This window comes from Alnus glutinosa, chromosome 10 (genome assembly GCF_958979055.1).
Source record: "Alnus glutinosa chromosome 10, dhAlnGlut1.1, whole genome shotgun sequence".
NCBI classification, from domain to species: Eukaryota; Viridiplantae; Streptophyta; class Magnoliopsida; order Fagales; family Betulaceae; genus Alnus; species Alnus glutinosa.
In genome coordinates, this window is record NC_084895.1 from 858413 (window position 1) to 875008 (window position 16596).

At 38.3% G+C, this 16596-nt stretch overlaps 2 protein-coding genes across 2 annotated transcripts; both read right to left on the reverse strand.

The window, feature by feature from the left end:
• Positions 1-440: 440 nt before the first annotated feature.
• Positions 441-8028, reverse strand: LOC133879799 (uncharacterized). The gene is made up of 7 exons (XM_062318574.1): positions 7729-8028; positions 7352-7590; positions 6530-7063; positions 4449-5646; positions 3846-4196; positions 3366-3603; positions 441-2866 (listed from the first exon to the last, which is right to left on the reverse strand). Exons 1-7 carry the CDS (start codon positions 8026-8028, stop codon positions 441-443), a joined length of 5286 nt encoding a protein of 1761 aa, XP_062174558.1.
• Positions 8029-8033: 5 nt separating this feature from the next.
• On the reverse strand, positions 8034-12862 carry LOC133879800 (uncharacterized ATP-dependent helicase C29A10.10c-like). Its single transcript, XM_062318575.1, has 5 exons — positions 12800-12862; positions 10780-11325; positions 8835-10046; positions 8409-8736; positions 8034-8293 (listed from the first exon to the last, which is right to left on the reverse strand). Exons 1-5 carry the CDS (start codon positions 12860-12862, stop codon positions 8034-8036), a joined length of 2409 nt encoding a protein of 802 aa, XP_062174559.1.
• Between the last annotated feature and the right edge of the window lie 3734 nt (positions 12863-16596).

Below are 16596 nucleotides of genomic sequence, written 5' to 3' on the forward strand. Positions count from 1 at the left end.
CAATCTTTTTACATAAAAAATGGTTAAATGTGATCAATCAATAAATGAATAAAAGATAATAAAATGAGATTAGCAAATATTGAGCTTCAAATTTCAATGATCTGTTCTAAAATGCTATATAGTTCAACACTTTCAAGTGCATATGAAAAAGAACATTTTTGAAACATACATATAATTTCATTGCACCTTTCAGCTCATGTGCAGCTATTTATCACTTCCATCCTCCTTTACCACACGTATTTTTCTTGGACTTTTTCCCATTCTCCAATGACTTCAATGCTTCAAACATTTCCTAGAAGTAACTATAATCCATTGGCAGCTTGCTTCCATTTATGTTGTTCGAAACAAAGTTTGAAGGTGCAAGTTCACAACCCACTTGATCATAACTGCCTGCAGAAAGCACTTCACTGCAAGAATGAGTTGTTTCCACTTCAATAATTTCAGTTTGAGCTTGCAAGGCTTTGACTGTCTTCGGGAAACAAGACTCTTAAAATGTCCTCCCTGCAATGTTTTACCGTCATGTCCACAAAAATGACATCTGGACATAGAAATTGTGAACAATTTTTTCCCAAACTCACAATTACAAGAGGATTGTTAATTTTTTTAAATGCTTCAGCAATCACATTTACATTGTGGAAATGTTTCAATCTTCTCCGAAAGACAACATGAAAGTCCCATGGAAGTTGCACAGCAATATAGCTCCTTTGAAGCAAATCAAAAAGTAAATCTGAAAACTTCCCACAGTTCAGATGAACCAAACATATTATGGTAACCAATCTCAACACCAGCAGTGGATAGTAGTCTTTCGCATTTATGCCAGACATTTCGATCCATTTCATTGTATCCTCCTTATTGTCAATAAGTGGCATAACAACTTCATTGATAAACAATTCAAGCAATGGTTGCAGTTCACCCACTGAAGTGGAATCTGGGCTGGTATCTCCCTCTTGGTAGATAAACCATTCAACAAAAGAAGACTTTGAAGTGATAAAGTAACCCTGGGAGTACGACGCCAAAATCAGTAGGCGCTCAACAAGATACAAAAAACAACCAGGTGACATATAGTCCTCTTCATTCATCCTGTCTGCTTTGTAAGTATTTACCAAAGCTTCTTTGAGCGTCAGCAGAAGGGATAACACTCTTTGAGATTCACATCTATTGTCAGGTACGGTAGCATGTAGAAATTTTGATCCCATATTCACGAAGAGAGTTTGAATGAAGGTCTTCCAGGGCGGATTATTGTCAATCCCACCAAACCTATCCAAAATCTCCGTACATAAATCATTGTCAAGCTTACCCAATCCAAGAATTACCATTACAACTCTTCCAATTTTCCCGTAAGTCAGCCTACCCTTTGAGCCGATGTTCTTACATATGACTTGTTTTAGTAAATTCTTCATAACCTCAGTTCCTCTCAAAGAAAACATGTTCTCTGCCAATGATTTCTGCCAGTCCAGAGGAAATATGTAGCCAAAGATATTAGTGGAAAGTTCAACATATTGCCACAATGCCTTATTATCATGGAACTTGAGGTCCAGATATTGGGATTCCAAAAGAGACTTTGCAACCTCATAGATACGAGTAAGAGATATGCTTTGGCAGAAGATGGAGAGAGAAATCTTTAATGACAAATCATAAAGGGCTTTGACACTGTCTAAAACCTTCATACCAACAGAAAGTAATTCTGAACACCAATAACTTTGAGCAGTTGAAACAAACTGGTGAAAATTGATAGAAACCACCTTCCTGTTCTGACGAAGGAATCTATTATCCAATTGGCTCACCCAATCAGCATCAGAGTTGAGCAAAAGATAGATGACATTATCATTATGAAACTGCTTCCGTACTCCAAAGTAATTCAAGCAGAAATCTCCATATGGACCATATTCATTAACATCTTGGGTTTCAGCACATCTGAGGTAATTAATAATGTTCACAATCTTATCTTTCCAAAGATTCCAAAAGAAAACCAATGTTTCTAAAGAAATCTGATTTGTAGCGATCTTCTGTTCCGAATGCTTTATCATATCGAAAACAAAATTATCTTCCCATACATACTTTGAGGAGTTTGAATGAAGATGAGCATCTAGAACTTTTCGAGCACATATTATTTCACCTCCAACACTCTTATGTCTCTGAGCTGCATTCAAATAATTTTCTATCATGGACAAGTTACTCTGCTCATTTGATAAAATATCAGCCTCAGTACAAACAAACGCAAAAAAGTTTTCAGACCCATTCTTTGCAAATGTCCTGGCTTTTGCTAAAAGCTTTTGCTTCTGTGTAAACTGCTTTAACGGCCAACCTTTGCTTCCAGGTTCCCAAAGTGAGTTGGACAGAACATAGAAAAGAATTAACAAGGATGCTTCTGTGAAATTCCTAGCCTTCCCTAGGAGATCAGCTTCATGTAGAATCTTCCCTCTCTGCCTCGCTATGTTTGCAGCCTCCAAGAAGTTTCCCGATTCTTCTTCCAACAATAGAAGCTCATCAAGACAACCACGAGACTTCAAGAACTTGCGCATCAAATCTATGGATTGAAAAGCTTTAACAAATTTCATCATGGATCTGCTATCCTTAAGCTTATAATGATGAAGAGCACAACTCTCTAGAAACTCTTGTTCAATTTTGTCTATTTCTTTTCCCATTCTAACCACACCTGAATCTGTAGTTGCATGTTGTTTCCAATCCTGAATGTACTGAAAACCCATGTCAAATAATTTTCCTTTGGTGCAAACTTTCATACAGTGTGAGAAAAAATATCCCCTAGCATACACATTAGCAGCAAGTTCGTAGCATCCGGCTAGAGAAAAGCATTCCCCAGCTTTTTTCAGCTCAGGCTCGCCACATTTTTTCAAATAAAGCCACCCTGAAACAAGAAGTTCAAATTTTCGAAGTCAAAATCTACCAATACTGACTCAGACTTTGACACTTACAAACTAAAGCATAAAAAAGTTTGCTATAAATAAAAAATAGTGTTCGTGGTGATTTTTTGGCCCTCATCAAGGGACCAATTTTCCTAACATCACATCACAAATTTTCAGATACAAACTATAACAGAGATTTTAAGAAGATAGCAATAAATAAACAGTACAGGACTGCAGAACTACACATTACAAAGTGGAAGAAAAAAACAAAGCAGTAGGACAGTAGACACTGTTTAAGAGAAGGTGGGATGAAAAGTTCAATTTTGTGCAACGCAACTCAACTTCTGTACTTGAGACAAGGGGCAATTGCATAGTGTTAATTTTAAGGATGACTATAAGAAGGTTTAACTTTCAATTGAGAGACAGATTGAATTTTAAGGATGATGTTTATGTTCCATAAAAATGATATAGTTGACCAATGTCTGAGAATCAAATGCACACCAGCTCTTTCATACTCCCCCAAATCAGAGAAACATTGGGCCGCAGAATCAGCCATGCCTACGTCTTCAAATATTTCTGCAGCTTCCCTAAGGATCTCATTTGCCGCTTTAGGATTTGAATGGCGCGTGCGGTCAGCAGTCACTCTGAGGGCATAAGCCTTAGACCTTCTTTCCCAATAAGTATCTCCAGCTCTCTCAAAGCACATTATTGCCGCTTCATAGTTACACTCTTGATACAACTGCAAGAAAAACGATATAAGAGTTAGACATCACCATTATTGTTTTAGACAGCTAATTGTTTTGAAACAATTGTAAGTCTATGATACAAATAAAAATGAACGATCTGATTCCTTCACCATGATTTGTTTCATGCAATAACCTCAAATTTATTTTTATTTTTTATTTTTTTCATTCACAACTGGAGCAAAATATGTTTCAATAATAGAGAGTCAAAATCAATGGCATAATAAATAGTACTTACATTGATTCCCCGCAACCTCCACTCCTCTGGGCTGCTGGCAACTTGCATTTCCTGAGCAAGTGAGTCATCTAGCTGTTTGACTTGGACAAGACACTTTTTCTTCCAATAGTCAAACATAGGTCTGCAGAATTCCTCTACATTCTCACAGATCCACAACCTCTGCCTCGTACGAGTGACAGCCACATAAAGTTGCTTCAGTTCTGAGCACAAGACATTGTGTTTAGCCTCATTGAAACTTGGGAAAGAGAGAGAAGTTGAGTTGAGTAAACCTTGTTCCTCCATATATTTATATATCACCCTCCAATGATTTTTCAGAGGTGATGAGCCAAAAAAGTTGTACAACAATACATCCTACATGAAGAGCAATATAGGAGTCACAAATGGGTAGAAAAACAAGACAATAAACTACTGACAAAGATATACATTTTGAACAGATAAAGTGATAATTGTTAACATCTAAATAAATTTTGGAGAAATAAACTTTTTCATTTCTCTAACTCAAATGCGTTTAGACAAAAAGCTTGAAACTTAGAACTTTTTGATAACTGTATTCAACTCAATATAAACCAGTATATTGAATAAATAGTTATGCGTTATAACCACCTGAAACTCAAGGCCCTTGCATTCCACAATAGTTAGAACAAGAGCTTGCTTCCCAACATAATTGGTAATTTCCTTCCGAACATGATCATCCCGTACCAATATTACCTGCTCTGCACCAAAGCCAACAATGCTCTTTCCAGCTTTTCCACTATTTCCGAAAATAGTAATGATTGTGTTTTGATTGTTCCCTGATCCAAGCAAGATTGGAGCTTCACCATATATAAGACTAGTCTCAGGCTGCAAAACATCAATAGATTGGGGAAAGAAATGATAAAGAAGTTCAATAACACTCTGCGATAGTTTAAGAACTCCGTCATGAGTACGGAAATTCTGGCTCAAATGGAAAATATCTGAGATTATCCCTTTCTCTTTTCTTTTATCATGTCCACAGCTTTTAGATTCCAGTAGAAACTTTTTGTAGAACAGAGATCGTATATCCTGGAATCTAAAATCGATTCCTCTTGCAATTGTTTGTGCAGTGTCACCAGAGAAAACAAAACCTTCTTCTACATTTCTGCAGATATATTTGAATAGTGCAATTTGGCTCAATGTGAGATCCTGCACCTCATCCACATATACAAAATCAATTTCATCACCCTTGTATCTTTCAACTCTCAATCGACAATGAAGATCAATTACAAGATCAGCCATATCAAAGTCACCATTTTTAACCTTCATTTTTTCATACTTTTGAAAGACTTCATATATTATCTTTCTCTTCTGTTTATTTAAACTGGACACTCGGCCCTTTGATAATGAAACATAGTTTTCACCACTGAGTATACCATCACCTGGCTCTAGAGCTTGTGGGTCACCTTTTATATGAGAAATAATCTCTGTAAAAACTCTTGAAGAGTCAAGATTCTTTGTCTGCTGGTCATTGAAATGAGGCCAGTATGATGAACTAAACCTTTCATAATCAACTTCTTTCTTCCTTATAAATGTCTGTAAGGCAACTGATCCACCACGAACCTTACCAAGAGAATGTTCCCTTACTTCATGGAATCTTTCAAAGTATGAATTACCCACAGTTCCATCAAGCATTATCAGAAAATCATGAAATGTAATGACAAGAGGGTATGCCTTGGGTGGAACATCAACAAAAGTATCTGGGATATCCTTGAATTGAGCTGCATCATCAAAACCATCAAAATCAATTGAACTGCTTCCTTTTGAAAAATTACCACCACAGGCAAAGCTGCATGTAAAAAAAAAAAAGAAGTTAAAAAAGGCTTATCATTAGATATTAAACAAGTTTTATGCAACAAAAAGTGGATATTAAAAGCCAATGCACATGAGGAACTAAAAGCCAAAAACTAAATATTCGGTAGAGATGGATTTTGTAACGATCCACCCCCAATGACACAATACTATCCGCTTTTGGCTCCTCATATCAGACTTCCCAGGAGGTCACCCATCCTTGGATTGCTCTCGCAGCGGCTCGCTTAACTGCGGAGTTCTGATAGGTTCATTGCCATCACGGCTTTAAAACGCGTTGTGTCATAAAGGGTGCATTTATACATATAAGCACATCCTCATTCCCAGGCGATGTGGGACGTCACAATCACCCCCTCTTTGGACCCAACGTCCCCGCTGGCGTCCCTCATTGGGCTTGTGCACGCTCCCACCATCTCAGGCTGGGCAATGGCTCTGATATCATTTGTAATGATCCACCCCCAATGACACAATACTGTCCGCTTTTGGCTCTCCAAATCAGACTTCCCAGGAGGTCACCCATCCTGGGATTGCTCTCGCAGCGGCTCGCTTAACTGCGGAGTTCTGATAGGTTCATTGCCATCACGGCTTTAAAACGCGTTGTGTCATAAATGGTGCATTTATACATATAAGCACATCCTTATTTCTAGGCGATGTGGGACGTCACCGATTTGCTAGCTAGATTCTTACCAACAGAAGAAAGACATTTTACTTCATGCATATGTGCTACCCTAAGCTATTATCCCTATATCACAGATTTGAAAGCTAAACATATGCAGAAACATTCCCATGTAAATAAATGATAGGAAAAGAATAATCTACACTCCTGATATCTCATGTGCTGCCCTAAGCTCTAATCTACACACCTTTTCAAATGAGAAACGTGTTGTTTGACAGCATAACACAGTTTATGATTGACTGTCACAAAAAGCTGGCGCAGTACGGCACGCTCTTTTTCTGCAATAGTCTCCTCGGCTTCCTTTTCCTGACTATGCACAAGTCTATCGCTCTTGACACCATAGAATAAGTCTTTTGCCATATGGTGTAGCTTTTCTTTTTGAAATAACTTCATAGTCAAAACAGTTGTTTTCCCAGTACCTGATCGGCCAAGTATAAAGGTACTTCTAGGAAAAAGGATTATATCCAACTCTTGTTCAGTTACGTCAAATGGAAGATCCAATTCAACAGCATCATGATTAGAAAGCAAGTGGCCAACTACACCTGATGATAAGGAGTAGAATTTCATCAGCATCAAACTCTCACTAACCTGTACATTCTCAACATAACTTCTACCATCAGAATTAGAACCACTTAAATCGATCTCATTTTCCCTGCTATCAAGATTCTTCATCCTAACAATATCAGAAGAACATGACCAACTCTTTGGAACTTCCAAATTCCTACGCAAAAAACAATGTAAAAAAAGTTTAAGCCAATTAGAATGTCAAAGATAAAGAAGAGATGCTTGCAATTTTAAAAGATCCAAATAAGGCATCATTTAAGTTTTAAAATTTAGCATACAAAAATACTAGAATGAAAAAGAACATACATACCCCTCCAGACATTTCTCTTTGCAGTGATTAATAAAGTCATCTGTATATTTTCCTAACAAACTCTCAAGACGTTTGATTAATTTTGGAATATCACACGCAGGTAATATATCCCAGATCTTCAAAACTTGATAGTACCTAAATTCTGTCACCACGTCACTCCGATCTTTTGCTATATCATTTGCACAAACAACATAAAGACCTTTAACCTTAAATTGCTGTAAAGTCTGTGAAGAACCTCCACATATGGGATCTAAATGCTTCCTCTTGGGTCTCCATCCGCTAGAAAGTTTAACTAGAAGGTGTATAACTAATTTCTTTGTTTGTACATACTTCAGTTTTTTAAATGACTTCAGAAAGTTATCACTGAAAGAAACCTGTTGAAATTGAGTACAAAAGTTATAATAAAAAGACTACAAAAAAAAAATTTAGACAAGAATACTAAAATTGCCACTTATATAAGTTACAAATATAAATATGTTGCATGGAAAGAATAACTATTGAACACCAAGTACCTTCCACCTAGCACTTCTGAAAAGTATGCTATCCCCATTGAACAAATCGTCAAATTGTTCAAACTCTTTCTTCACATCCAATATTGCTTTGGTCAAATCATGATCTTCATCGGCATTAAAGAAACATTGGCGATTCTTAGCATCACGGACTAAGGCTTCCCAATCAGATTCACTATTACACAGGGTTCTTTCATTTCCCAAAATCCATAGACAGTGCCTAAAGGTATTATTGGGCCAATTATTATTCACCACACTTGTTAAAATGGAAGCAAAAGCAAACTTATCAAAGCAGATTAGCATAAGTATTACCTAGCCCTTGTAAGAGCAGCATTAGTTCTCTGAGGATTTGATACGAACCCAATTGATCCATAACTGTTACATCTTACCGTTGATATTATTATTATGTCCTCTTCCCCACCCTGGAACCCATCAACTGATTTAACCTTCACTGCAAACCCATCAAGGTTATCATACTTCCGTCCAAGTCTCTCTTGAATTGCAACTACTTGGGCAGCATAAGGAGATATAACACCAACGCTGAATTTCTGTTCCGAACCACACCAAGCTGTATTCAGAGCAAATGACAAAAGATGGAAAAAATGAAGAAGAAGTTAATTAAAGGTTTAACCGTTTAAATTTAGACAAAAGAGGGAAAGAATATGATACTTCAATTGAGTAACCTTTGTATAATTTAAGCAGTATTTTCATAACAACAGCAACCTCAACCATGTTCCTTCTACTACGCCTAACATCATCCTTCTCTTCTCTTCCACCTACTATATTTATAAAAGAATAGGGACCAAACATTGGCCAGGAAAGATAGTGCTTTTCGTGGCTTTTTCTTTTAACATTTGGAGAATCTAAGATCTGTTTGTGATAAAATTTCAAATTTGGGAAGAAACTTATGGATGGATGCATTCGGTACTGTATATTGAGAAGATGTTTTGAGTGACCCAATGACCTCAATCTCTCAAATAAACTTCTCCCAAAGCCAGCTTCACGAGAAATCTGTGAAAGGAAATATAATAGATTTTGAAAAAACACTAAAAGCGAAAAAAAAGAAGAAAAAAAGAAAAGAAAGGGGTAACCAAATAGCATTTACATACATTGCTTTCAACCATTGCTGGTAATTGGCACTCATCGCCAAAAAGAATAGCATGCCTTAAACCCGGAAGTTGCAATGGTATGGTTGACTCGCACTCCTTTAATTGTGCAGCTTCATCAATAACCATAATGCTCAGGGGTTGTTCCATTGGCACTGAGTGCAGCTTATAAGAACTTGAAGCAGTGCAAAAAAGTAAGGAAGCTTTTTGAAGACAATATTCCTCTATTGACCGTTTGCTCATACCGCTTAGACGGTCAAGCAAATTAAATGAACCATTAATAGTCCTTAAAACAGACAGGCATTCGCTTCTCTTTTTATACAACAGGAATGGCATATCCATAGATGACAGAGGTATATCTGCAGGTAATTTTGAACGAGAAAAAAGCTCTTTCAGTACTTCAGATTCCACATTATCTTGAATCAGCAAGGTTTCAAAAGACTCAAGCAGGCCAATAAGAGAGACCATGTTTTGGAAATTTTGTTCTAGAACAGTTTTTTCTGGTAAATGTGTACAAAAGACGAGAATACAATTTTTGACTGATGGTGAAGTAGAAACAAATCTTTTCCTCAGAAAATCCAGAAATGAGTTGCACTCCCTCTTGCTAATACTACCCGCTTTCTTTTTTATTTCATTTTCATTGTTGTGTTCTCTCTCCTTGAGAGATTCATTCTCCAAGAAGATTTTATACTGAGAAACACAGTCTTCAAGAAGATCAATCATTGAAGCAAAACAATGCCTCCAACCAGTCAAAGGTCCTAAGCACTCAGTAAGCCTTTTGACCCGATAATCCAAATGTATCTCTTCAATGTCTAAACCAAATTGCAGCCGCTCCTTACTCCCAAATAAGAGAATATCTCCCAGTGAGAAAAACAAAGCACCGCTCCAATTGTTAGTTTCGAAGGATTCTTTAACCAGCTTTAAAGTGCAAGAGGCCACTGTTGTGATTGCAGCATTTGTTGGGGCACAGGTAAGAGTCCTAAATCCCATTTTTAAAAGGGTAAAGAGCAGTGTACTGGTAGTTTTTGTTTTCCCGGTACCTGGAGGACCCCATATAAGTTCCACAGCTGATTTGTGGTTGCAATGTTTCTTATGGAGACATGCCAGAACTGCCTTGGTTTGTGATTCATTCAGTTTAGAAGTAACACTTGTCACAAATTTCTCATCCCAGCTCCCATCTCTCTGTGCACAACAAAGATCACCATCTTCCTCAATCTATTGTACAACATCAGAAAAAGAAAATAGTCAAACTTGTTAGTCAATAATATTTTGCACTTTATTCTGTAATTATAGTTGCTTTATTGGGTTGATTATAGTTGCCTTATTAGGTTTGTTACTTTCTGTAATTGCTGATATTCAACATTGTAATTACGGTTTTTTCTTCTATAAATATGAGAACCCTCACAAAGAGAGGTATTCGGTCCAATCGACAAAACTAAGTCTCCAACAATTAATTAATGTTAGTAAAACAAATATGAGTTCAAATAAAGTCAAAACAAATTTCTCTTGTTATTGTTTACATACAAAATATATGAGTATGACATTTTATAACCTAAATTAAGGGGTTAAGGGGAGGGGAGAGAGATATAATAAACTCAAACCAAACTATCCGCAACAGTACACAGCTTTGATAACTAGAGGAAATAATGAGTTCAGCACATAACAATTTAATGTTGTTTTAACGGTTTAAATGATATCACATGGTAAATATATTTGCACGCCATTCAAAAAATTTAAATGATATGACATTATTTGCATTGTTAGATGTAATAACATTAGATGTTGACTATAAAATGGTTCATCTCCATTTTACATGATTATTGCCCCACGTGAATGGGAGCGTTAAAATGTTAATTAAATTATTAACTTCACAATTTCAAATCAATTTCAAGTTTCTAAGATAAGTAGTGATTTAACATGAATGAAATACTAAAGATTTAGTATTTACCAAAGAATTAGTGCTCAGAACATTTTTGATAATCTCCAGATTCCCAGACATGTGCAAGGCATTCCATATTCTCTTGTTAGTGACTGTATTTATCAAGAAAATCAGAAACAATGATTTCTGTATCCCAGCATCATCTCCAATGTCTTTCGACCCCTTGACTTTGAAACTAGTAGATGTGCTATTATCCTCGTTTTCATCCTCTTGGATTTTAGTGACCGTTACAAAAGCCCATTGCCTTCCTGTTCTTTGTAAATCAGAAACATCCTCGGGTATAGCATTTGCTAAAACTAATATATCTCCCGGCAAAGTTTTGTAGGGCTCCTTGCCAAGAACACTGAATCTGTTTCTCCAAGAATCAACCTTAACATCATACAAATTCTTCCCATATGGCTTAGATTCATCAAATGCAATTACTTCAGCAAAAGGAGCGTTTGATATAATCTCCATACTTGAATGCAGTTCTGCACGAGTTTCTTCCAGTAAGGGGTGTTTGTATGACTCAAAATACTGTTCAACAGATTCAAACTCCTGTGGAATATTTTCTACCTATAAAGAATCAACCAATAAGCTAAAATGCATGAATTAATCCACATAAACATGCAACTAAGAGAAGATAAAAAAGGTGTGAATTAATCCACAGAAGCATGCAACAGCTTGTATTTGTTGTTCAGAACGTAACAAGTGAAATCGCCTACAACTAAAATTCCTCCTACCAACATATCACTCAATTAACGTAAGTAAAAAAAAAAAGTTAAAACAAATAGATCTCTTTTTGATGATGGGGAAAACAAATAGATGTTTTTCATTAACCATTTAGTATAATTCAAAATCTTGGGAGCTTTCTCTATAGATAAGTGTTTGAGCAGCAGCTCGAGACCTATTTGAATAGGTATAATTCGGACAGGTGATTGTTAGAATGTCCCTATCTAGCGCACCTGTCCGGAACCAAACCACTTTTTGATTCCCTATAAAAAAACACTTCACAATAGATTCCATTATATTTCCTTATACCAATTAAATACTGTTTTTTACTCTTATTTTATTATTTTTTCTTTTTCCTACTTTTATTTTTTTATTCATTTTTTTCTTCTCTCCTCCCTTGTCTTCTCTGTCCTCTCTCTCTCAAAACCCACCACCCAACTGCACCAGATCAAAGCCACCAACTGCCCCATGTGTTGTGCCCGATCGTTAAAAGCACAGTCCAGTTGTCGTCGCAGGAGCCTAATGTCAATAATTCCGGTCAAGGCGAAGAAACCCCTGTGGGAAATTCACAGTGTAGTGGCGGATCCGGTTTCCACTGGTCTACAAATTCCACGGTTTCCTCTTGAGGATTTATTTATCCTCCGCAAAAATAAATGCCATGTTTCTCGTCACCCATTAATCCCGCCGGCGATGCTCTCAAGCCAATCTCATCACTTTCTACCCTATCGACGAAGTCAATCCATCCATTCCCGAATCGCTGGCAATTGTTCCCCACCCTAAACAAACAACAACGTTCCCAAATTTTCCGAAAGACCAGACTTTTCCCGAGAAAATCAAAAAGAAAGAAAAAAAAATCAGACAAGAAAGCCAGATGAAAATGCAATTTCACGAAGGAGCAATAGATGATAACGATGAGCTGCGAAGATCCAACGACCACATCTACACGACGATGAGCAATAGATGACGAAGGGCCCGGCGATCTAGCTCTTTAACTTCGCCGAAGCGATAAGCATAAGTCGGCGATCCCCCGAGAAGCTGTTCAAGATCCTCGGCCTCTACAACGGGTTGATGGATTTGATTCCGGACATCGACGTGGGGAGGTGATTTTGGGGCTTGGGGTTTTGCCGGGGTTGAAGAAATTTTGGATTTTGATTGAGAGTTGTGGAGACGTGGTCGGAATATGGGTTTGTGGGGATTGAGAAGGGGTGAGCTGGTGAGGAAGGTGGAAGGTGAAATTGAGGTGAAGACGATGGAGGACGGGGGAAGGAGGAAGGAGAGAGAGATGTTTTTTTTTTTGGATTGGGCAGTGAATAATTACAAGAATGCCATCCATAAGCAAAATTTCTGGATGATTTCCGGAAATTTTGCTACATCCAAACATTACCCTTTTGGATTATAAGAGCACTAGTAACAGATGCCCTATAAGTAGTTCTGTTCCCTAAAATAGGAAAAATTTGAAAAAAGTTACAAAAAATCAAGTGTAAAGACCAAGAAAATAAATTGGGCATTTAGCAATTAAAATTATATTTATTAAATAGAGGTGATAAATAATTAGATTCTAAGTGATATTTATATTATTGAAAATAAAATAAGTCTAAAATAAAATAATAGAATTAGAGTAATAATAATAATGGGTCCTAATTAAATAAATAATTAATTGTATTGTTAAAGTACAGTTAAAATAAATGTGAGGTCAAATATTAATTATTAAATGATAAGATTTTTAATATGTTGGATCCTGTAGTATTTAATAAAAATAGGGGCTTAATATAAAAATGTAATCCTACATTGCCACGTGGCAGCCTGTGGTTGACTGGGAGAAAATAACATTATCTCCTCCTTAACCACTCACACACTGACACATGTCCCACCAACTTCCTCTTTAATCCTTTTCTTTTTCTCTTTTTCCCCTTTTCTCTCCTGATCGCATGCCCATCTCTCTTTTCATTTTCCTTCTTTTTCCTTTCCTTTCTCTCCCTCTCTCCTCTTTGTTCCCACGCAGCCCAGCAGCTCCTTCCCTCCCCCTTCGCTTCCATTTTTCCCCCTTCTCTTCGGCTCATTGAGACACCGTGAGAGAGATTGTGTGAGAGTTGAGTTGAGAGAGAACCCAAGTGTTGGAAGTGGAACCTTGGCCGGGAGTGGTGCAATTTTCGGAGCTGTGGTGGTCGGGCCACCGTCGTGGCGTGGTGATAGCATCTGAACAGTGGATTTGATGCAGGGGGATCCGAGTCAGAAGACGTTGAGCTATCAGATTGCACATTGATGGCGCTGAATTACCTAGAGCAGGCAGATCAGCGCAAAATTGGCAAGAAATTGTAATTTGACCCAATTGGGGCAATTTCTAGATGCGCTGCAGTATTTTGGCCATAACTTTGGCTACGAGTATCCGATTCGTGCTTATGACCCCAATTCGGAAAGCTCTCTTCGGCGCGCACATCGTGGCCACCCAGTAATGCTCGGTGCACCTTGTTTCGAGCCCAAAATATACTGTCTTCCTTTCAAAAACCCTAATTTTAGATATTTTTTTACCATTTATAGTAATTTTTTGTTTACTGTTTAGGAAGTGATTCTGAGCCCGATTTGGGCCAGATATTTGTCAGACTGTTTATTTTATTTTGTATTTCTTTTTATTAGGATTTTCAGGATTTTACTATTTTTGGTAAAATTCTGCTAAAGACCAAACTTTCAGCTATTTTAGCCCGGCTTGTGGGCGTTTTTTAGACAGTTGTTGATTATTGATATTTTATCAAATTCAGAGTTTGTCTGTCTTTTGGGTGTAAAATTTTCATGTTTTCTTCCTTGCACACTACTTGTTGATTAGCCTGCAGAATAATCGTTATTCTGTTCGGCGTCAATTGGTATCAGAGCTTTAGCACTTTCCTGAGACGAGTCCTTCATCAGTTTCGATGGCTGGTGGTGGTGGTCGTAGTTGTGGGCAGGTTTCGGATGAGGAAGCTCCGTACCATGATCGTAACGTTCAGGATATGATGATTGGGGATTTGCAGAGGCAAGTTGCAGAGTTAGCCCAGCGCCTAACGGTGCAGGAATTTAGCAATCGTGAGATGGAGAACTCTGATTCCGATTCCACCTTCGACAACCCGTATCACAATCCTGCTCCAAACCGGGACCACCGTGGCCGCGAACGTCATCATGGAGACCTCGGTTTCAAAGTAGACATGCCCGAGTTTTTTGGCACGTTACAAGCCGAAGGTTTCGTCGATTGGTTGAATGAGTTAGAGTGAATTTTCGAGTATAAGGAAGTCCCCAATCGCAACAAAGTGAAACTGATCACCATCAAATTAAAGGGTAAAGGATCTGCGTGGTGGGAGCAGTTGAAGCGGTCAAGAGAGAGGCAAGGCAAAGCCAAGATCACTGATTAGGAGAAGATGAAGAGTCACTTCCTTCCTTTCGGCTACACTCAAATCCTGTTTCAGCAACTTCACTCATTGAGGCAAGGCATGAGATTGGTGGATGATTACACCGAGGAGTTCTATCAGTTGGTCGCACGGAACGACCTATCTGAGACAGAAGAGCAGATGGTGGGGCAGTATTTGGGAGGATTGCGACAGCCCCTACCAGATGCCCTCAGTCTGCACTCGTTGTGGACCGTTTCTGAGGCCTATCAGCGTGCACTTGTCGCAGAGAAGCAACAGAACAAACGGCCAGTGGTCAGAAGCGATCAAGGCAATCGCCCAATTCGGCCCCAAGAATCTCGTCCTATCCAGCGGCCAACGCAAGGTAATTCTAACCCTAATATTAAGTATTATAGATGTGGTGAACAGGGGCATAGGGCAAGTGATTGCAGGAAACCTGTCAGCCAGAAGGACAAGAACCTCCTACTTAAGGAAGAAGTGGTAGATTACACGTATGAGGAGACTGAAGATCCAGTGTATGACGAAGATGGAGATGACGATGTACTGTATGGAGACGGTCAAGAGAATTTGGTCGTTCGTAAGAGTTTACTGACTCCTAAGGGGGACTCTGGAGACGATTAGTTGAGAACCAATATTTTCCACACAACTTGCATAGTGGCCGACAAAGTCTGCAAGATGATCATTGACAGTGACAGTTGTGAGAACGTAGTGTCTGACGAGGCTGTCCAGAAACTGCAGTTGAAGACAGATCGTCATCCCAACCCATACAAGCTGTCGTGGCTCAGCAAAGGGAGTGAGGTAAAAATAGATAGACGATGCCTAGTATCTTTTTCTGTTGGGAAGAAGTATTTTGATAATGCTTGGTGTGATGTAGTATCTATGGACGCTTGTCATATGTTGTTAGGCAGACCTTGGCAGTATGATCGCAGTGTGGTGCATGATGGTAGGAGGAATACATATTCCCTTAGCATCAAAGGGAAGAAGATTGTGTTAGCACCTCGTCGGGACAGAGTCAATCCTACCCCGGTAGCCGATAATACTAACCTACTTTCTATGTCCAGGTTCTTAGTCGAAGTTGAGCGTGAAGATAGATTTTATGCCTTACTGCCTTATGGGAATAGTGTAGTAGACGGGACTCCAGATTTGCCACCAGAGGTGTAAAAGATGCTAGCAGAATTTTCTGACCTCATGCCAGAAGATTTCCCCCCCGGACATTGATGGCGCTGAGCTGTCAGATTGCACATTGATGGCGTTGAATTACCTAGAGCAGGCAGATCAGCGCAAAATTGGCAAGAAATCGTAATCTGACACAATTGGGGCAACTTCTGGATGCGCTGCAGTATTTTGGCCATAACTTTGGCTACGAGTATCCGATTCGCGCATATGACCCCAATTCGGAAGGCTCTCTTCGGCGCGCACATCTTGGCTACCCAGCTACGCTCGGTGCACCTCCTTTCAAGCCCAAAATCCTCTGTTTTCCTTTCCAAAACCCAAATTTTAGATATTTTTTTACCATTTATAGTAATTTTTCGTTTACTGTTTAGGAAGTGATTCTGAGCCCGATTTGGGCCAGATTTTTTCCAGACTGTTTATTTTATTCCGTATTTCGTTTTATTAGGATTTTCGGAATTTTGCTATTTTTGGTAAAATTCTGCTAAAAACCAAATTTTCAGTTTTATTAGCCCAGCTTGTGGGTGTTTTTCAGACATTTGTTGATTATTGATATTTTATCAAATTCAGA